This window comes from Theropithecus gelada, chromosome 6 (genome assembly GCF_003255815.1).
Source record: "Theropithecus gelada isolate Dixy chromosome 6, Tgel_1.0, whole genome shotgun sequence".
In the NCBI taxonomy this organism is placed as follows: Eukaryota; Metazoa; Chordata; class Mammalia; order Primates; family Cercopithecidae; genus Theropithecus; species Theropithecus gelada.
This window is the reverse complement of record NC_037673.1, coordinates 89,875,443-89,898,311: the sequence shown is the minus strand read 5'-3', so window position 1 is coordinate 89,898,311 and position 22,869 is coordinate 89,875,443. Positions and strand designations below refer to the sequence as shown.

The 22,869-nt window shown below is 36.3% G+C and overlaps 1 protein-coding gene across 1 annotated transcript in view; it reads left to right on the top strand.

Moving 5' to 3' along the window:
• The window catches only part of KIAA0825 (KIAA0825 ortholog), a 485,484-nt gene that overhangs the window by 194,589 nt on the left and 268,026 nt on the right, over positions 1-22,869 (top strand). The window contains exon 15 of the mRNA XM_025387614.1: positions 10,052-10,216. Coding sequence (XP_025243399.1) covers positions 10,052-10,216 — 165 coding nt within the window. The remainder of the gene's footprint in view (positions 1-10,051; positions 10,217-22,869) is intronic.

Here is a 22,869-nt window from a genome sequence, read left to right as displayed (position 1 = left end):
AGTCATTCTAACAGGGGTAAGATGATATCTCATGGCCTGATTTGCATTTCTCTGATAATTAGTGATGTTGAACATTTTTCATATGTTGACCATTTGTATATCTTCTTTGAGAAATGTCTGTTCATGTCCTTTGCCCATTTTTGGTGGCTTTTTTTTTTTTTTTAACTGTTGAGTTGTTCAAGTTCCTTATATACTCTAGACATTAGTTTCTTTTTGGATGAATAATATGCAAATATTTTCTCCCCTTCAACAGGTTGTCTCTTCATTTTGTTGTTTTCTTTGCTGTATAGAAGCTTTTCAGTTCAATTAAGTCCTGTTTGTCTGTTTTTGTTTTAGTTGTCTGTGATTTTGAGGTCTTAGCCATAAAGTCTTTGCCTAAACCAATGTCCTGAAGCATTTTCTCTGTTTTCTTCTAGTAGTTTTATAGTTTCAGACCTTATGTTTAAGTGTTTTACCCATCTTGAGTTTATTGTTGTATATGGTGAGAGATGGAGGTCTAGTTTCACTTCTTCCGCATACACATGGATTTCCCATTTTTCCAGCACCATATTCTAAAGAGGGTGCATGTTTCCCCAGTGCATGTTCTTGACACCTTTGTTGAAAATCAGTTGGCTGTCAATATGTGGATTAATTTTTTGATTCTCTAATCTGTTACACTTGTTTATGTTTCTGTTTTTCTATTAATACTATGCTGTTTTCGTTATTATAGCCTTGAAAGAGATTTCCAGGTAGTGTGATGCCTCCAGGTTTGTGCTTTTTGTTCAGAATTGCTTTGGTTATTAAGGCTCTTTTTTGGTTCCATATGAATTTTAGGATTGTTTTTCCTAATTGAAGAATTACATCAGTATTTTGATAGGGATTGCTTTCAATCTATAGATTGCTTTGGGCAGTATGGTCATTTTGACAATATTACTTATTCTGACTCATAAGCATAGGATTTTTTTTTCATTCTTTTTGTGTCCTCTTCAATTCCTTTCATCAGTATTTTGTAGTTCTTCTTGTAGAGGTGTTTCACCTCCTTGGTTAATTTTATTCCTAGGTATTTTTTGTAGTTATTATAAAAAGGATTTCCTTTTTGATTTCTTTCTCAACTAATTCGTTATTGATGTACAGAAATGCTACTAATTTATGTACATTGATTTTGTGTTTTGTAGTTCTACTGAATTTATTAATCATATCTAAGAGTTTTTTGTTGGAGTCTTTAGTTTTTTCTAGATATAAGATCATCTCATCAGGAAAGGACAATTTGACTTCCTCTTTTCCAATTTGGCTGCCTTTTATGTCTTTTTCTTGCCTGTTTGCTCTGGCTAGGACTTCCATCCAGTACTGTGTTGAATAAGAGTGGTGAAAGTGAGCATCCTTGTCTTGTTACAATTCTTAGAGGAAAGACTTTCAACTTTTCCCCTTTTAGTATAATATTAGCTATAAGTTTGTCATATATGGCTTTTATTATGTTGAGGTACGTTCCTTCTATGCCTAGTTTGTTGAGTTTTTTTTTTTTTAAATTTAGAGATTGGGTCTCACTGTCTCATCCACTCTGGAGTGCATTGCCACATAGTTCACTGTGACCTCAAACTCCTGGGCTCAAGCAATTGTCCTGACTCAGCTTCCCATGTAGCTAGGACTACTGGCATGCATCAGTATGCTCAGCTAAGTTTTGTATTCTTGTTTTTGTTTTGTACAGTTGAGGTCCTGCTGTGTTGCCTAGTCTGGTCTTGAATGCCTGGCCTCAAGTGATCCTCCTACCTTTGCCTCCTAAAGTTTTGGCATTATAGGCATGAGCCTCCATGCCTGGCCTGTTGAGAATTTTTATCACAAAGGGATACTGAATTTTCAAATCCCTTTTCTTTGTCTATTGAGGTAATCATATGGTTTTTCTTTATTCTGTTGATGTGATGTATCAGGTTTATTGATTTATGTATGCTAAACCATCCTTGCATACCTGGGATAAATCCCACTTGATGAAGTTGTATTTTGTTTTGTTTTGTTTTGTTTTGTTTTTTTGAGACGGAGTTCACGCCATTCTCCTGCCTCAGCCTCCTGAGTACCTGGGACTACACGCGCCCGCCACCACGCGTGGCTAATTTTTTTTTTTTTTGTATTTTAGTAGAGACAAGGTTTCACCCTGTTAGCCAGAATGGTCTTGATCTCCTGACCTCGTGATCCACCCGTCTCGGCCTCCCAAAGTGCTGGGATTACAGGCGTGAGCCACCACACCCGGCAGTTGTATTATTTTTTGATGTGCTGTTGGATTTGATTTGCTAGCATTTTATTAACAATTTTTGCATTTATGTTGATCAGGGATATTGGTCTGTAATTTTCTTTTTTTGTTGTATTCCTGTCTGGTTTTGGTATCAGGGTAATGCTGGCCTCATAGAATGAGTTAATTAGAAACATTAATAGAAACATTCCCTTCTTTTTACTTTTTTAGAATAGTTTGAGGAGAACTGGTGTTCTTCTCTGAAAGTTTGGCAGAATTTGGCAGTGAAACCGTCTGGTCTTGTACTTTTCTTTGTTGGGAAACTTTGCATTGCTCCTTTCATCTCGTTACTTGTTATTGGTCTGTTCAGGTTTTCTATTTCTTCCTGAATTAATCTTGGAAGGTTATATGTGTCCAGGAATTTATCTGTTTCCTCCAGGTCTTCTAATTTGTTGCTGTTTAGCTATTCATAATAATCTCTGATTATCTTCTTTATCTTTCTGTGGTATCAGTTGTAATGTCTTCTTTTTCATTTCTGATTTTGTTCATTTGGATCTTTTCCTTGGTTTATTTTGTTTATATTTTCAAAAAATTACTTCTTCATTTATCATTTGTATTTTTAAAGTCTCTTTTTCACTTCGTTCTGCTCTGGTCTTTATGATTTCTTTCCTTCAGCTAATTTTGGGTTATGTGTGTTCTTGTTTTTCTAATTCCTGGAGGTGCATCATTCAATTGTTTATTTGAAATATTTCTGCTTTCTTATGTAAGCACTTATTGCTATAAACTTACATCTTAACACTGCTTTTGTTGTGTCTTGTAAGTTTTGTTGTGTTTAAATTTTCATTTGTTTTAGGAATTTTAAAAAATTTTCTCTTTAATTTCTTTCTTGACCCAGTGGTCATTCCGGAGCATGTTGTTTAATTTTTATGTATATTTGTACAGTTTCCAAAAGTTTCTTTTGTTATTGATTTCTAGTTTTATTCCTCTGTTATGATTTTCATTTTTAAAAGTTTGTTGAGACCTGTTTTGTCTCCTAACATATGGTCTATCCTGGAGAATATTCCCTGTGCTGATGAGAAGAATGTGTATATTTAATATTATAAGTTTTATATGACACAAGAGTTTTCCAAAATGAAGATCCAAAAACACAGAAAAAAACTGTATTTGTTATGGACAGTTATATGGAAGTATTATTGGACACAGGAAGTATGATCTAATGGCAATAAACTGTGGGAAACTTAGTAAGACCTGTTTGCTCAGGTTTATTATCTGTGTGAAAAAAAGTTATATTAATTGAAAGTTTTGTAAATAAATGATAGGTCTTTATATTTACATAGATTATTAGCCTTTTATACAACAAAGTGCAATGTTATTAAACTAATTTTCTATTTAGATTTTAATTTTATTTTAGTTAATTTCGCAGTGAACTAGGCTGTGACATCAAAATTTAGTATTTCCTTGAAATAATTTTCTTGTGATACTTCACGTCTTTTTAATTTATTGGCCTGGTGTTTTAGGTTTTGAATCCTTATTTTACATGCTATAATTTCTATTTTTACACTTTCTCTCTAATACCTGGATTGAAAATGAGTCTTTCAGCCTCCTCCCTTTGGTGAAGGATGCTCATTAGTGCCTGGTTAATTCAGAGTCCCTGAGCTCATGGCACACTCTTCTACAACATTGCTGCCAAAACCACTTTAGTGTCTCAGCAGGAGCTTGTCATTAACAACATTCTTGTAGAAAGTAGAAAGTAAAAATTAAGCAGGCTGGGAAAGCCAAGTGCTAGTGTACCATGTATGTGTAAATCTTTGGTACCAATAAATAGTCTCCTGGTGGGTTGGTGGTTGAGTCTCTTGCCTGAAACCACCCTTCTTTTGAAGCACTAACAAGTTGAAATTCTTGAAAGGAGTTTAAAATAATGCATGCAGCGAAAAGAGCCCTTCAGTGTTATTGAGAAGACATTTGTTTATATAATCTATAAAACATTTGTTAAAGAAGGCAAATGAAATTCAAAATAGCATCTTTACCACTAGGATTTTTACTGGTAAAATCTGGGTCAGAGAATATTGCTTTAAATATGTGGCTTGCTGATACTGCTTTCCAGAATTAAGCTTATCTCTCTATCGCTCCAACCCCCCAACTCCCCACTTATCAATCCCTAAACCACCAAAAGAGCTGAAAACTACAGGACTTCCTTGCAGTGGCAGAGCTTACCCTAATAAACCTAAGACCAGGCCAGAATACAAACCTTTGTCGTTAGGCAAACCCCAAAAGAGAAAAGCCAACTGGGCTAAGACAGCCATACCTACTTCCTTTCCCCAAACTCAACACTCAGATGAGTCACTCCTCTTTTGTTAGTGCAGGGAAAATGAGAAGTGGGGTGAGACCAGAAGTGTGACTCATATTAATGGGAAGAACATACAAGAGTCCAGGTGTGGGTTAGATGTTGCTCTAATGGGAAAACACATCTTAGGTAAAATTATTGATTGAGGGAGGCAAAGTGGATGACATTTGTTTGAACAATGGAAACTTTAGGCAGATCTAGAAAACTCATTGACATTCATGTCTTTCACTGCTGAAAACTCCATAAAGACACACTGGGAGAATTTTATATTAGAAAAACAAAACAAATGTCTAGTCCAGAAGGCAGAGGGAAAGAAAGACGAGAGTTAGACCTATATTTTGTGGAAAGGGTAAGGGACTATAGGGAAGAAAAACGAATACCTTTCCTCACCCAGTGCAAGGTTCATGGCTGAGGCACCTATAATAAAAGACATTAACAAGAAAAAAGCATACAAATGTATTTAATATCAATTTTACATGACATGGGAGCCTTCAGAAAGGAAGACTTGAAGACACAGGGAAAACTTTCTATTTTATATTTAGGTGTGATGAAGAATGGACAGTGGGGCAGAAGTATGATTGGACAAAGGGAGTATAATTTAATGGTCATAAACTGGGGGGAATTTAGCAAAGTCTGATTGCCCACATTCTTCTCTGTGTCCCTGTGTTTTCAGAGAGGGGGACGTTTCTTTCTTCCAGCTATACAGAGGGCACCTCTGGAATGACCTACTTTAGAGGAAAGTCAGAATTCTGTGAAGGCCTGTTTCAGGGGAAAAGGGCAGGAGAAGGTCAAAGAAACCTTCCTGCTTCTGCTATTTTCTCAAATGCCAAGGGGCCATATTTTGGGGTAGTGCATCCTAAACCCCATCAGGACTAAATTAAAGAGCAGGTTAAAAGAATTAAACTATTGCTGAGTCATCTTGAAAGGAACAGGGGAATATCAGAATGAAAGAGCACAAGAAGAATATCCCAATAGTGTAAGACGTTCAAAACCTAAGGAAGAGCAATGTTTATGGATGAGCGCCTGGCAAAGGTGTGGACTTTCACCAGGTTTCCAAGCCTTATTAGATGATGAATGAGGCCCAAAGTAGAAATTATCTTGGAATATTGGGGAATCAGAGAAAATTATAAGTCTGGATATGTAAAGCATTATGGAGGACTGTAAAGAGCAGCTAGAGGAGTTTAAATTAATACATATTCTCAGAAGTATTTTGATTAAAACAAGAGGAAAAGAAAACCTAAACCGTATTAATGCTGTTAGAATCAAAGAAGAAGGGACATATTGGTGGAAAAAAATGAACATTCAATTCATTTTGAAAAGGGGAATGGGGGTAGAGATGTTTATTTTATTACATCTAACAATTCAGAGAAGAAATAAATACTGCTAGGGCATTGAGCATAGAGATGAGCATATATGGTGATCTAGACAGAACTAGGGAACACAGCAATCAGCATAAAAGAGAAAGATCAGAGCCAGAAATGGATAATTTGGAAAGTTCTGCATAAAAAGAATCTTTCAAGTCAAAGGAAAACAGAATTGCTAAGCCAGGTAAAAAGCAGTGAGGCTGGAAGAAGGCTAAGGCCACTGTTCTGGGGGAGCCCCCATGAACCAAATGCCCCTTCCCACCACCTGTTTTTGTAAATACAGTTTTAGTCCAACATAGCCTTGATCCTTCATTTACATATTGTTTATAATTGCTTTTGCGCTCCAAGAGAAGAGTTGAATAGTTGAGACAGAGAACAAATGGCTGACAAAACATAAAGTATCTGGCCCTTTATAGAAAAAACTTGCCAACCCCAGATAAAAGAGGAAGAGCTACCAGAAAAGATTTGCCAAAAAGGAACTCTGAACCCAAGAAAGTATAGCTGCAAGGAAGTCAAGAGAGAGGAGGATTTCAAAGGAGTAGGTGAAAAGAAAGGATACAGTGGGTGTGGGGAGGATGAGGCTTAGGGAAAAAAATCTTTGAACATTATGACTAGCAGGTCATTATGTGCCATTCCAAAATATCAATTTCTAGATGGACCAAAACCTATCACAAAATACTCAAGAGATATATTTGTTTCTCCCTTCCTTCCTTCTTTTCTTCCTTCTTTAGCATTAAAACATTGTTTTAGTATGAAAACAATCTATTTTTTTCTGCCTTACTTCCTTCTTTTCTTCCTTCTTTAGTATTAAAACATTTCTTCCTTCTTTAGTACTAAACATTCCTTCTTTTATTCCTTCTAAAATTTAATATTAAACATGTAGCACTGATCCAGGTGCTGTTGGAAGATACCTAAAGACAAGATGTGCATCCATAGAAAGTCATATAGAAAATAGTACTAGAGATGTAACAAGACAATATATGTGAAAATGTAGAATGCCATATGAAATTAAAGAATTTTGCATTAAGGCAATACATTACCACATACCATATACATAGTTTGGACTGAGTGCTTTGCGTTCAATGGTTATTGTCAATAAAATGTCAAAGCAGGCTTTGAGAAATTTGGGATTATAGTGTAATTCAGACAGCACAAACAAATTCCTACTACCTTTGTGACCTTGGGACAAGTCATTTAGTTTCTCTTCACTTTACTTTGTTCATCTGTAAAACTGGGAAAAACAACACCCATTCCATAGAACTATTCCTCATATTCACCCTGGCATGTGCATTTCCATTGCATGATTTGCAGGGCTGTATATTATTCATGCTCTGTTGATTGCCTAGCTTCATCTCCCATCTTCCTCACAGCAGTCTCACTTCAGCCACATCACACTGCCAGCAACTGCTTGTCTTCTCAACGTTTCACCAATTCTTCGGTCTTCCTGGAAAGTACTCTCCACCTTGATCGTGTCATGCTGATAAATTTCTACTCCTTCTTAAAGACTTGGCTGAGACATGGTCTGCTTTGTGACTTGTCTGTGTTCCCTGAAAAAATTTAAAGCACCATCCTCTGCATTTCCACAGTGCCTCATACTGAAAGCACTTAGACTTAAGTTGATCAAACAATTTATCATCCTAATTGAGACATTTTTAAAAGTGAAAGAGGATGCTACTAGTAATTACACCAGGACAACAGACCTAAACCAGGACTGCCCCAGCAAACTCAGATGCATGGTCACTCACCTTTTCCTTATGTTGAAGTAATAATTATTTACTTGTCTGTCATCTCCTCCCCCCCGCCCCCAACAAAATATACACATATATGCACAATCCTTGAGCCCCTGGAAGGGGATGGCCTCAGCACCTGGCCCAATGACACATAGGAAGCAGTTGATTAATCAATTAACTTATTGATTAAATCATGATGATTTTATTGGAGGAGAACATTATAGCCTGATGAAATGGCATAGAAAAAGAAAAGGAGATGGGAGGGCACGTTTACAAGCAAATAAACTCTCCTGGGTAGAACAGATGTTTGGGGGTTGGAACATAATTTGGGAAAGGATTGTGGAACTCTTGATCCTCAATCAGGATAAGGAATTTTTAACAGTAGGGGAAGGGGAAGGTTAAAGCAAGGAATGACATGAGGATAATGGGTAATTTTATGTAAGATGAATAGGAGGGAGCGGAAAGAAGAGAGAACTGCAGAGACTATTTGGATAAAATATTAAATTATGAAAGCCTGGATTAGGAATATTTGCCATTTCACATTTTATGCTTGGGGACAAAGTCGAGACCATTTAGACTGCAAGTAACAGAAATCCAAATTAGCCTGGTTTAATCAAAAGAGGGAAAATTGGCTGGGTGCGACAACTCAGGCCTGTAATTCCAGCACTTGGGAGGCTGAGGTAGAAGGATCACTTGAGGCCAGGAGTTTGAGACCAGACTGAGCAACAGAGGAAGGCCCCGTCTCTACAAAAAAAAACAAAAAAGAATTAGCTGGGTGTGGTGATGCACACCTTAGACCTACTTGGGAAGCTGATGGTGGAGAATCACTTGAGTCCAGGAGTTTGGGGCTGCAATGAGCTAAAAATCATGCCACTGAATTCCAACCTGGGAGACAGTGTGAGACCCTATCTCAAAAGAAAATAAAAGTGGGTAGGAGGGCTGAATTTGTCAGCTCAGCAAGCATAAATATGTAGGCATTGCTGGATCCAGGTCCTCAAACAGTGTCATCTCATTAGGAATCTTCTCTCCTTTTCCTAGTTCTGCTTCTTACTATGTCAGATTCATTCTTAGTCAAGTTCTCCCCAAAATGGTTTTCAGCAACTTTCAGCTGAAACACTGCTTTGCCAACAATTCTAGCAAAAATCCTAAAGAAGGTTCTCATTGGATACCTGCCCATTCCTGAACCAGTCACTGTTGGTGCGAGGGGTTATGGTCTGACTGGCCAGGGCTCGGTTACATGCCCACTCCAGATGATAGAGTTGGTTTCACCTGAACCAAATAATCTAAGTGTTTGTGGGGGGTGGGGGTTAGGTTGGGAGGATGGAGGGGTGAGGCACACAGATAGGAGCAGGGATATCTCGCTAAAGGAAAACTAACTTGTTTTGAAAAGAAAGAAAATGGGTATTAGGAAGCAAAACCAATAATGTTCTCCACATAAAGTCTATGATGTTATTTCTCAGTTTGAAGAGAACAGTGAGCTCCTTTAGATCATCAAAATCAAATCACAGAAAAAAAATTTCAAGAGGAAACATAAAAGTAATGATATTCCAAATGAGCAAGAATAAAGATATCTATTTGTTCTGAAATACTTTAGATTACATTTATGCAATATAGTTAAAATATAAGAGCTAAAATATAATTTGTTACCTTTAACCCAATAAATATGTTGTTTATTATAATAGTACATATCTCATGCTTATTATCCATATAAAACAAAATATTATTTCACCTTTCCATCCAAACTATGAATGGAATAGTACAGAAACTTATGATTACTGATCTTTGAGAAGGCCGTTATGGAGCCAAAGGAGGGTTGAAAAGGACAATTAAAATGGCCCAATTTTTGTTGAATTCTTTATATAGTCTTATTGAGGAACGAATTGATAAAACTCTTCAGTCTGATATGACAAGGTCTGTGGATTTAAGAAACACTCATAAATTTGTTTGTAGAACTGATAGCATAATTCTGGAAAAACTACAAATGTGAATTTTCCCATGGTACAATGTTAGTGTTCCTAGTTGTCTAGATTAAAACAATTTTTTTAGAATGAATGTCTATTATTCTTAAATTAGAAAAAGAAACAAAAAAGTTTCCTTAAGAGAAAGAAGAATTATGACATACAGGGAAACTAGTGTTGACCTTGAAGTGGTGTCATTGTGGTCTTTGTCACAGGTTTTTTTTGGTTGTTGTTTTTGTTTGTTTGTTTTCCCATAAATATCCATGAATATCTCAGAAACAACATTGAGTTGGATGGACCATTGATTTGAAATAATGTGGTAATTCTCTGATTATGTAAATATTATTAAAAACCATTTCCACAGCATTATGCTAGTGTACATAATAAGAGTTTCATCATATTCACTGATACCTTACTAAATCATTTTGATTCCTTTCAAGAACGTACCTTTGAAGAACAAGTTTCTGACACAGAAAATAACCTGAACCAAGGACCCAGCTTGGTGGAAGCCATCTTTAAAATATTGTACCATTGCAGTTTTTCTCCACAAACATTTGCAAATGTTTTTGTGAGCTACATGGAAGAAGAGCAATTATGGGACTTTTTATATAACATCCCAGGTATGAGACATTTACTATTTTTAAAAGAAATGTTCTATAGATACTTAAATGTACCTTTAGAGATGTTTAGAAGTTGTATTGATATTGGTTTTGCTGAATCTGTTGTTTGTGAAACTTTACCTTACATTTTTTCAGTATAAAGCCTTCTGTTGGGAATCATTAATTATTAGTTCCCGTAAAATTTCATATACTTTGGGACAAGATGCAAGGGAGGTTGAAGGGAAAAGATTTTCTTATTTTATTAATTAGGGAATGTTCTGTCATAAAAATTTATTTTAATATTTATCACAGATTATGTTTTGCTATTGAGCTTATAAGATATTAGTAAGATGTGAAAAGTATTTTGTGATTCTTGGGTGTATTTATTCAGCAAATTAATGGACAATACTATTGGTCAATTTTCTTCAGATGTATAAGGCATTTATTATTATGACCACAGTGCGCCTCTCTACAAGGCAAGCATATCCTGTGATTCCTTTGGAGAGAATATATTTTTCCCATCTGTATTGTTCTTCTTCCTTCAGCTACAGAGAATAATAAAGGCAGTGCAGGTTGTATGTTTGAACAGAAGGTTTTGATGGGTTGCCCCACCCTCTGGCCAGTGTAAAAATTCTCACATTGTCTTATCCTTAATAGTCTTCCTCTAAATTTTCATATTTAATATCTTGGGAAAACAAAGGATGAAAACTTAGACAAGGATTTTTATTATTATCTTGCTATTCAAATAGTGATTTTTATCATTTACATTTAGTTTTCAACCTATAAACTTTCTTTTATCCTGCTTTGGAACCTGAATTTTCATAAAATATTTCCTAGGCTTCATATAAAATATCTAACTAGTTCATAATCACGGTTTCACTCCTCCCAGACTTTTTGACTATCCTCCAGATATTACTTGAATATCATTCTAGCTGTTTTAAAGTCATTATGTTTCATCTTCTCTTGGTCATTATCCCTATAAAATAGTAATAGATAACTTTATGTTATGATTTCCAAAATCCAAATCTGTCATTTAAAGTTTCTGTAATAATGATCTCCTTTTAAAATGTTATCTCCTAGTTGCCATGCATTCCCTTACTGCTTCTTGCTTCCTCAAAGGAAGGGCATATTTCTAGGTAAAAAGGCTGAATTAGAAGCTTGTTGTGTTTCTGACGTAGTCTTTACTGAATTGAAAGAAAAACAACCTTGAAAGTTCTGCCACCTCTACTGTTTTTAGTTGTTTCTGGGGAAGTAAGAGCTGGATTTTCTCACAAGATTATAAAGAATCGGTGACCCTCATGCTTCAACCACTATTTATCCTTCAACTATTAGGTTCCTGAACCATCTTTGACACTCAGCACAAAACTATACTGAAAATGACCTAGAAGATATAAATGGATTTCTGGTGCTGCTAGCAGAAAATAAAACTGTTTCTTGCTCCTAATTTGACATCTCTCCATCTACATATTGAGCAAACCCTCCCCTACATGGTCAGACAAGTCTCAGGAAACAGACGTTGTAGATATTCATAGAGCCTGAATTATGTGTGAAAGCTCAAAGCGGCAGAGCTTCAAATGGGTGAAACTCCCTCACCCTTTGTACAAGTTGTTGCTCCATAAACATTAAATATTCTCAAACCTGATACCTGCAGTGGTCATGAGGGTCTGAACTTTTCTCTTTTCTCTCCCATTTAAGTCTTTGAAAAGGTCTTTTTTTTTCTTCTGTTAGCAATCGTGGTTATTTTAAAAACCCTAGTAAGATAATAGAAGGTACTAATTCATAACAAAATTAAGCCTTTTACTATGACTTTTGTTTAATTTGAAAACATAACATGTTTACAAGAAATACAGCTAAGACATGTAATCATAATCCCACAATATTTACATTTTATTACTAATAGATCTATTCTTCAGTAAATATAATTAATCTACTCAGATTAACTAAAGTACGTTATTTTAAAATTTCACTGCTGTAGTTTCCTCATACTAAATCACTGTCTATGATTTCAGCATAGTTTACCCATAAAACATCACCGTCTTATCATTTTAGGGTAAAACGACAAAGATGAAGTGGTCAGTATCTTCATCTTATTGTTAAATAAACAAAAAGCAGAAATATTAAGAGAATTGCCTAAGACTGTCCACCAATTAAGTTGGACAGACTTAGCACAAGAAACCAGATCTCCTCTCTCCTAAGCCGGCAGTCCCCAACCGTTTTGGCACCAGGGACCGGTTTTGTGGAAGACAATTTCTCCACCAGGAGGGGGATAGTTTCAGGATGAAACTGTTCCACCTCAGATCATCAGGCATTGGTTAGATTCTCATAAGGAGCAAACAACCTAGATCCCTCGCATGCGCAGTTCACAATAGGATTTGTACTCCTATGAGAATCTAACACACTTCTGATTTGTCAGGAGGCGAAGCTCAAGCAGCAATGCTCACCCACCTGCTGCTCACCCCCTGCTGTGTGGCCCGGTTCCTAACAGGTCACAACCCAGTACTGGTCTGCAGTCTGGGGGTTGGGGACCCTGTCCTAGGCCATGTTATTTCTCATTTTTTTCTACTGGACTAAAGTTTTTGAGACACTACTTTTATGAACATATGAATTCAGTAATGAATTATACAATCTGATTTTATACTTAGAATTCCATCTAACACATAACTCCTTAGACTGGACATAAGCTAGGGAGGGACGACAAGAAGGAATATACCCACTTAAGATTACTACAAAAGCTATAAACACAAAAAATAATTAAGTCAGAGACCTAATGTGGGTGTTTCTAGGGCCAATGCACTCTATAATAAATAGATTTGCTAACAATCATTGGACACCTGTGTCTTCAAAGTAGATCAAGCATTATTCAGTTAGACAAATGCAAATATCAAAGCATACATTACATCAACTGGTTTTTAAAACAATGTCAGAACAGGCTTGTAAATGAGGCAAATACTGTCAAAAATGCCCGTCTAATATGATAGTAATATATTCAACAAGTATTGTTCACTTGGCTCCTTGATATGGCATTGGGCTTACTTTCGTTTTCCGAATCAGTTTTCTTAACTTTCTCACAACCTTTGGGAAAAAAACTTTCAATAACCTAGCAAAATTTCTCAATTAAAGGTTAAGATCCAAAGTTTGCACTTTGGTTTTCTACTCCTCCTCAGCCTCATAAAGACCTTTAAGAAGAGTTGTTTAGAGAGTATATATATGCTATATTGCCTTCTTGTTGCCAAAATTAATTTACAGTGCATTGTCAGACACAGTGATTGTCTCTATTACCTACATAAACACCTGCAGCATAGTATAGGTAGATTTTAAATGTAAGCTTTCACATATTGAAAGGCTGTCTTTGTTCTATGTTGTAACTAACCATTTATTCTGATCCTTTTGTCACCATTCAATTTGTTTGCAATTCACCTTAAAAATGTTTTAAAATATTTTGTTGATTGAATACAATAAAATTCACTCATTTCAAGTGAAGAGTTCAGTAAGTTTGACCAATGTATAAATCTGTGTGACAGCCACAACGATAAGATACGGAACATTTTCTGTCATCTCCAAAGGTTCTTTCATTCCCCCTTTGCCATCCATTCTCCTTTCAAGTCTCAGCACCAGGAAGACACTGACCCGCTTTTTGTCATGATAGTTTACTTTTGATATTCTAGAATCTCATATAAATAGAAATCTATGTATTCTTTTGTGTCTAGCTTCTTTTGCTCAGCTTAATGTTTTTGAGAATTTTATATTATGCTTTATCATTAGTTTATTTCTGCTCATTGCTGAGCAGTATTTCACTGAGTAGTACTTTTTTAATCCACTTGCCAGTTGGATGGACATTTTGATTATTTCTAGTTTTTGGCTACGATGAATAAAGCTGCTATGAATACTACTGCATGTCTTTGTGTGACTACAGATATCCCTCAGTATATGTGAGGAATTTATTCCAGGAACCATTCCCCTTATTAAAAAATCCATATACTCGGCCAAGTGTGGTGGCTCATGCCTATAATACCAGCACTTTGGGAGGCCGAGGTGGGTGGATCATCTGAGGTCAAGAGTTTGAGACCAGCCTGACCAACATGGAGAAACCCTGTTTCTACTAAAAATACAAAATTAGTTGGGCTTGGTGGCATGTGCCTGTAATCCCAGCTACTCAGGAGGCTGAGGCAGGAGAATCACTTGAACCTGAGAGGCAGAGTTTGCAGTGAGCTGAGATGCCATTGTACTCCAGCCTGGGCAACAAGAGCGAAATTTTGTCTCAAAAAAAAAAATCCATATACTCAACATATACTCAAGTCCTGCAGTCAACCCGACAGAACCTGTGTATATGCAGGTTTTGCATCCTGCAAATATTGTATTTTCAATCCGCATTTGATTGAAAAAAGTCTGCATGTAAGTCAACCTGTGCAGTTCAAACCCATGTTGTTCAAGGGTCAGCTATGTATGCTTTCATTTCTCTTCAGTAAGTACTTAGAAGTGGAAATGCTAGGTGATGTGATAAGTACATTTTTAACTTCATAAGAAACTACTGGCCAGGTGTGGTGACTCACGCCTGTAATCCCAGCGCTTTGGGAGGCCAAGGTGGGTGGATCACCAGGTCAGGAAATCGAGACCATCCTGGCCAACGTGGTGAAACCCTGTCTCTACTAAAAATACAAAAATTAGCTGTGTGTGGTGGTGCGTGCCTGTAATCCCAGCTACTCGGGAGCCTGAGGCATGAGAAGCACTTGAACCCAGGAGGTGGAGGTTGCAGTGAGCCGAGATTGCGCCACTGCATTCCAGCCTGGCAACAGAGTGAGACTCCATCTCAAAAAAAAAAAAGAAAGAAAGAAAAAAACTACTAAACTGTTTCACAAAGTAGTCATATCTTTTTACATTTTGGCCAATAACGTATGAAAATTTTGTTTGCTCCATATTCTTGCCAACACTTGAGATTGTCTTTTTGATTTTGGTTATTCTAAGGGGTAGGTAGTATTATCTCATGAAGCTTCAATTTACATTTCCTTCATGAATAATGACATTGAACACCTCTTCATGTTCTTAGTGACCATTTGAAAATATTATTTTGTAAAATACCTATTCAAAACTTTTGTCCAATTTATTAATTGGTTGTCTTACTGAGTTGTAAAGGGTTCTTTATATATATTGCACATAAATTCTTTGTTTTATACATTTATTGATAAAATTTCCTCCCTGTCTATGGCTTACTTTTTCATTTTGTTAACAAGGTCTTTTGATGGAGTGAGGTTTATAATTCTGATGAGTCCAGTTTATCGGGTTTTTTTTTTTTTTTTGGAGATGAAGTCTCACACTGCTGCCTGGGCTGGGTGTGCAGTAGAGCGATCTCGGCTTGCTGCAGCCTCCACCTCCCAGGTTCAAGTGATTCTACTGCCTCAGCCTCCCAAGTAGCTGGGACTACAGGTGCGCGCCACCACGCCTGGCTAATTTTTGTATTTTTAGTAGAGACAGGGTTTCACTATGTTGACCAGGCTGGTCTCGAACTCCTGAATTCATGATCTGCCTGCTCAGCCTCCCAAAGTGCTGGGATTACAGGAGTAAGCCACCGCGCCTGGCCCACTTTATCAGTTATTTTAATCGTAGTGCTTTTTGTGTCCTAAGAACAACTGGATTGTCTAAGTTTTACTAAGATTTCTCCTATGATTTCTTTTGGCAATTTTATAGTTTTAGTTATGTTTAGTTCTATGATGGATTTTTGTGTATAGTGAGATAAGTGTTGAGGTTCTTATTTTTCCATATGACTATATAATTTTTCCAGAACCGTTTTTTAGAAAGGCTATTCTTTATAAATTGGATTACTTCAATGCTTTTGTCAGAAATAAATTGACCAAGTCATCAAACAGATGCATCTATTTCTGGACTCTCTATTTTGATACTTGGCACTATAGGTTTATATTGTTACTTGCTTTCTATTTGTTGTTCTATCTAATCTTCATTTTCCCTCTATTTTGGCCCTCGTTTGGATTAGTTGAGTATTTGTCAGTATTCCGTATTACCTTTTCTAATGGCTTCTTTATTTACTTTAGTAATTGCTACAGGGTTTACAATATGTATCTTTAACCCATCAGAGTTTACTTTTTAATAACATTATACTACTTTGCATCTAATATAAGAACATTATAATGCTATATTTCCATTTACTTCCTCCCTATCCGTTATTCTATTGTTGTTGTACATTTTATTTCTACAAATATTATAAACCCTACAATTTATTGTTTTATTTTTGCTCCAAATATTATATTTTAAAGAAATTAAAAATGGGAAAAAGCATTATATATTTGTCCACATATTTATCATTTCCATACCTTTCTTTGTGTAGATCTGAGTTTCCAATAGGTATCATTTTCGTTCTACCTGAAGTACTTCCTTTAACATTTCTTGTATTACAAATCTTCTGGCATTAATTTATTTTAGCTTTTGATTGCATGACAAAAAGCATTTTGCCTTCATGTTTGAAATATTTTTCAGTAGATATGGAATTCTAGGTTCAGATTTTTTTTGTTGTTGTTCTTTTTCATTTTTCCTTTAGCACTGTAAAGGTGTTCATCTTATTATCTTCTGGCTTGCATTATTTCTGACAATAAATCAGTGGAAATATTTGCAGTATCTGTTTCCTTTTACATAATATGTCTTATTTTATAGTTGATAAGGACTTTTCTCTTTGTCACTGCTTTTCAGCAATTTAATTATGATGTGCCTTGTTTTTCTTTTCTTTGTATTTTTTCTGCCTAGGGTTTACTGAGCTGCCTGAACCTGAGATGTTTGATTTTTATCCAATTTGAAAACTTTTCAGCCATTCTTTCTTGGAACATTTTGTCTTTTGCCAGCCCCACTTCACTCCCGCCCACTTTTTCTGGGACTCCATTTCGTGTATGTTACACCTCTTGGCATTGTCCCACAGGTCACTGATGCTGTATTCTTCTTCCTTGTTTTTTTGTATTATTTTTGTTTTTTAACCTTCTTTCTCTCTGTTCTTTTGTTTGGTTACTTTTTATTGTATCTTCAAGTTCGGTGATTTTTTTTTTTTTCTGCAGTGTCTAAAGTACTATTAAGACTATATGGTGAATTTTTATTCCAAGTTTCTTCAACTTCTAGCAAGTCTATACAGTTTCTTTTTATATTTTGTATACACCTTCTCATTTAAATATTCTTATACATACATGATGTCTGTTTTAAAACCTTGTTTGCTCATTCCATCATCTCTTTCATTTATGGATATATTTCTATTGACTTAGTCTTCTCTTGATTATGGATCATATTTTTTTCCATGCCTGGTAATTTTTTATTGAATGCCAGACATTATCAGCATTATGTTGTTGAGTCTCTAGATTTTGTTTTCTTCCATTACAGATTTTGTTGTATTGTGTTACTTGTGTATCACCTTGATCATCTTGAGAGTTAGTTGTTTTCAAGGTTTATTAGGGCAGATCTAAAGTAGTCTTTATTCTAGGCCTGGTTTAGCCCATTTGCTAAAACATTATCTTTTTGGGTGTCCTTTGAGTGTCAGATATGCAGTGACATCTTGCCACTCTGGTCTGAACTCAAGACTTTGCCAATCTTGTATGAACTCTGAGGATTGTTCACCTAACAGTTTCCCAGTAGTTGTTTTTCGCTTGGCTTCTTGGAGTCAACCTTCCCACTGCCAGCCTAGTATTCTGTGTAAGACTGGAAGGGAACCTTATGCAGATTTCTGGAGCTCTTTCCCTATGTAGATCCATCCCTTTGGTACTTTTCTCAGAAAATTCTAGCTGCCTCATCCCCTGTCTCTTCATCTCAGTGAGACTTTAATGGTTTGCTTGACTTTCTGCTCCTTGAACTGGGATCCTGAAAGTACATTCAGACTTTAATTTGTTTTCTTTTAAAGGCAATGACAGTGTTTCCTGTTGTCTAATATACGAAAATAGTTATTTTGCATATATTTCCCTGTTTTCTAGCTTTCATAGCAGGAGGGTGAGTCTGGGACCAGTTATTTTATCATTACTAAAATAAAAGTTCTTCTTCAAAGTTATAATCATTTTTAAAAATAAGTTATGATTATCTCAGGTAGCAAGCCCACTAGACACATAATAAAATATTTGGAACTGGCTTTATCAGCTGACTATTGACTGAAAACACTGATTTCCTAAATAACATCCCTAAAAATGAAGGACTCTCAGTGTACTATTTTTCACTTAATTCATAATATCATTTCCTTGGCCACTAATACATTCATACCATGAATCTAGTTCATTTGAGAATAACTTATTTGCTATATAGCTACTTTCAGGAACAATTGAACATGTTATATGATATTTGCTATGCTAAGTAACCAAATTATCTTAGCCATTCATAATTATTTTGTGCAATTGTGCTTTAAAAAGAAATTAACAAATTACAAGAAAAATTCACACCAGAAATTGATTTTTAAAATAGTTTTAAGGTATTTTCATAGTGTACATTCTTCTCTTCTTCTATACATTAATGCAGTGCTCTATGGTGAAAAATGTTTTACATTGAATTCCTGTTTGTGCCTCTTTTCTTCCTCTAGTTCTTTCTCAGCACAAGATTCACTCTGGGCCGGGCGTGGTGGCTCACGCCTGTAATCCCAACACTTTGGGAGGCCGAGACGGGCAGATCACCTGAGGTCAGGAGTTCAAGACCAGTCTGGCCAACATGGTGAAACCCCATCTCTACTAAAAATACACACACACAGACACACACACACACACACACAAAAATTAGCTGGCTGGCCAGGCACAGTGGCTCACACCTGTAATCCCAGTACTTTGGGAGGCCGAGGTGGGCGGATCACGAGGTCAGGAGATTGAGGCCATCCTGGCTAACAAGGTGAAACCCTGTCTCTACTAAAAATACAAAAAATTAGCCAGGCATGGTGGCGGGTGCTTGTAGTCCCAGCTACTCGGGAGGCTGAGGCAGGAGAATGGCATGAACCTGGGAGGTGGAGCTTGCAGTGAGCCGAGATTGCACCACTGCACTCCAGCCTGGGCAACAGAGCGAGACTCCGTCTCAAAAAAAAAAAAAAAAAAAAATGGATGTGGTGGTGGGTGCCTGTAATCCCAGCTACTTGGGAGGCTGAGGCAGGAGAATTGCAGTGAGCCAAGATTGTACTGTTGCACTCCAGCCTGGGCAACAAGAGAGAGACTCTGTCTCAAAAATAAATAAAATAAAATAAAATTTAAAAAAAGATTCACTCTGATTGCACAAAAACTCTGTGTTGGACATCCCACCCAGTCCTGCCTTTTCCCCGCTGGAATTTATACTCCAAAATTATCTCTCTCTTTCTTCTTACTATCAAAAGCTCTTGGTGTCCTGTTCCCATCTAGTACCAAAGGAAAACCTTTAAACCAGTCAAACTAGAAGTTGGCAAACCATTGCCTTTGGACCAAATCCAACCCACCATTTTAATAAAGTTTTATTGGAAATTGCCATGTTTATGTTAAAACTAGAAGTTGGTAAACCATTGCCTTTGGAGCAAATCCAACCCACCATTTTAATAAAGTTTTATTGGAAATTGCCATGTTTATTTACTTACGTATTATTTGTGGATACTTTTGTGCTTCCACAGTAAAGATGACTAGTTGCAACAAAGATCATCTGTCTTACAGCTTAAAATATTTATTATGTGGCTACTTACAGAAAAAGTCTTCTGACCCCTGCTCTAATTAAATCATATTATGATATCAATGACAAATGTTTGTGTGTGTCCTTTTAGAGGCAATTGCATTTTTATAGCAAATGTATTGAGATATAATTTATATACCATAAATTTCACCCTTTTAAAGTGTAAACATATCACAGTTCAGTGGTTTTTAGTAGATTTACAGAATTGTGCAGCCATCAGCACCATTTAATTTTAGACCATTTTAATCACCTCAAAAAGAAACCCTGTACCCATTAACAGTTCCTCCCCAGTTCCTGACAACTACTAATCTACTTTCTGTCTCTATAGTTTGCCTTTTCTGGATGTTCTGTATAAATGGAATCATACAGTATGTGCATTTTGTGTCTGGTTTCTTTCACTTAGTATAATATTTTCAAGGTTAATCCATGTTGTAGCATGCATCAGAACTCCATTTCTTTTTATTGTTGAATAATAATCCATTATATGAAAATATACATTTTGCTTATTGATTCATCAGTTGATGGGAATTTGTGTTGTTTCCACTTTTTGGCTGTTATTAATAATGCTGGTATGAACATAGTGTACAAGTTTTTGTGTGAATGTTCAAAAAATCTTTTGGATATATACCTAGGAGTAGAATTGTTGTAAACTGCCAGAGAATTGAAAGCATGTCCCAACACACACATAGTTTGCAACTCTTCCTTAGTCTTTACACCCTGCTTGCACAGAGCGTCCAGATTAGTCAGAGGTGAGAGATTAGGGCTTTCTCAGGGCTTTCTTGGGTATGTGCACAGTCCTGTACATGTCTGTGTCTTTCTTGATCCCCAGGAGTGTGACAGAGATATTCAAAATTTCTCCCCACTATATACATGTACATTTCATTTCTCAGTTTTTCTTTTCCTTTTTTTATTAGCTTCTTGTTTGCCACAACCAGTATTACTACCTCAGGCAGCCACAGAGTTAAACCATTGCTGCTGACTGTTTTGATGAAATATCCTGGGGATAGGACATTTTCAGTCACTGAGTTAGTTTGAACAAGGATATGCATTGTGGACAGCGCTCTTCCAGGGAGATTCCGGACAAGACAAATAGTGACAATCTGGGAGACTGGGACGTTGTGGATAGGTCAAAACACATTCTGCCTCTTCCAGTGGCTGCTAGGCTTTTATAACTACCATGGCTTCAAGGCTGCTCGTTTTCAAGGCCATAGTAGTTCAAGTAGAACTTGCTGAGAAATGGGAGCTGGGAATAGAGCAGGTTAAAATGCCACAAAGCTCATTGTTTTTACCAAGATTCAGCTGATTTTCTTGAATAAATACTCCTTGGATTGTTGCAAGCATGTGGTTAATTTCCAGAGTTCTCAAAAGTTGATTTTCACAATTTTCGCCAGTGTTCTGATAGCTTTAATGGAGGTGCAGACTTTCCCAGGTCTTCACACTATCATTCTGGAAGTGCTTCTCCACACTTGTCTATTTTTAAAGCACGCCTGAGGAGGCCAATGCCGTTATTAAAATTAATGGCTTTCTAATTCTAAAATTTTAAGAAATTTGGATCTAAAGCCAGAGATACTGGGGAATTCACATATTACTAAATAGACTGCGGACAATTCTAGACATATGTAAAATTTTCTCTAATTCTAGGGCATTGCAGAGTAATTACAGAAGATGGAGGACTGGTCTCAGATAAGAATAGGGCAGGTTAAAGCGCCCCAGCAGTTTTGTAGAGGACTGTTTAAATACAGCGGGTAGGCCAGGCGCAGTGGCTCACACCTGTAATCCCAGCACTTTGGGAGGCCCAGGTGTGGGGATCACAAGGTCAGGTGATTGAGACCATCTGGCCAACAAGGTGAAACCCCATCTCTACCAAAAATACAAAAATTAGCCAGGTGTGGCGGCGCATGCCTGTAATCCCAGCTACTCAGGAGGCTGAGGCAGGAAAATCACCTGAACCCGGGAGGCAGAGGTTGCAGTGAGCCAAGATTTGCCACTGAACTCCAGCCTGTTGACAGAGCTAGACTCTATCTCAAATAAATAAATAAATAAATAAATAAATAAATAAATAAATAAATAAANTATCTCAAATAAATAAATAAATAAATAAATAAATAAATAAATAAATAAATAAATAAATTACAGCAGTAAAAGTAGAAAAGGGAGTCAGAAGCTTGGCTGCTGACTTAGATGCTACATTTATTAGGAGTGGCTGGGTATGGCATGTACTTAGAGATTGTGGATTGCTCCAAGCCATCCCGTCTAGTCCTGTGTATACCACTGCTTGAACTGGCTAACTAGAGAATACATCCTTGCCTTGCTACTTACTGTCTGGTCTATCACTTCCTATCTGGTTTATCAGTGTCCTTATTTTCAAAAAGTGAGAAAATCAGACCGGAGCTTGTCTAAATTTTTACATTTCTAAATTTAGATGTTCCACCTGAAGTTATGAAGCATCAAAGAAACTAATTTTCTAAAGCAGGAAAGTATGCTAATGTATTTGCAGAAGATTTTCAATGATGTTTTGTTACTTTTGACTCCCCAGTTACTTATAATTTATCTGGAGACATTTCCAATGATTTCTGGTTGGTAAATATATTAATAGAATAATTATTTAAACCAAACCTTTTTACTTAGAAACATATTCAGATGTAATTTCCATTGCTTTTATAAAACCACATTAGGTTATTCTTTATTGCATATAACATCTTTCTTAACAGTAGCCTGAAAACTCTCACTAAATTACCTTTGTTCTGATTCTTCTAAATTATAGAAATTTTAACATAAAAGTAATTAAGTTTCTTTTTGGAAATCCTGCCACATCTGTTATTACCAAAATATAAAAGATTATACTGATAAAAATTGGTAAGCAATTGGTAGCTTAGTGAACATACAAAAACTGGTTTAAATCATTCTTAGGATTGCTGCTCATGGCCTCAAGCACATTCTCAATTTAGGACCCTCATTCAGCCCTTTCTAAGGCCTCCTGATTACTGTGTTGTAAAAGGAAGTAGAGTCACAGTTCTTTTCAACTTTGTGTGTGC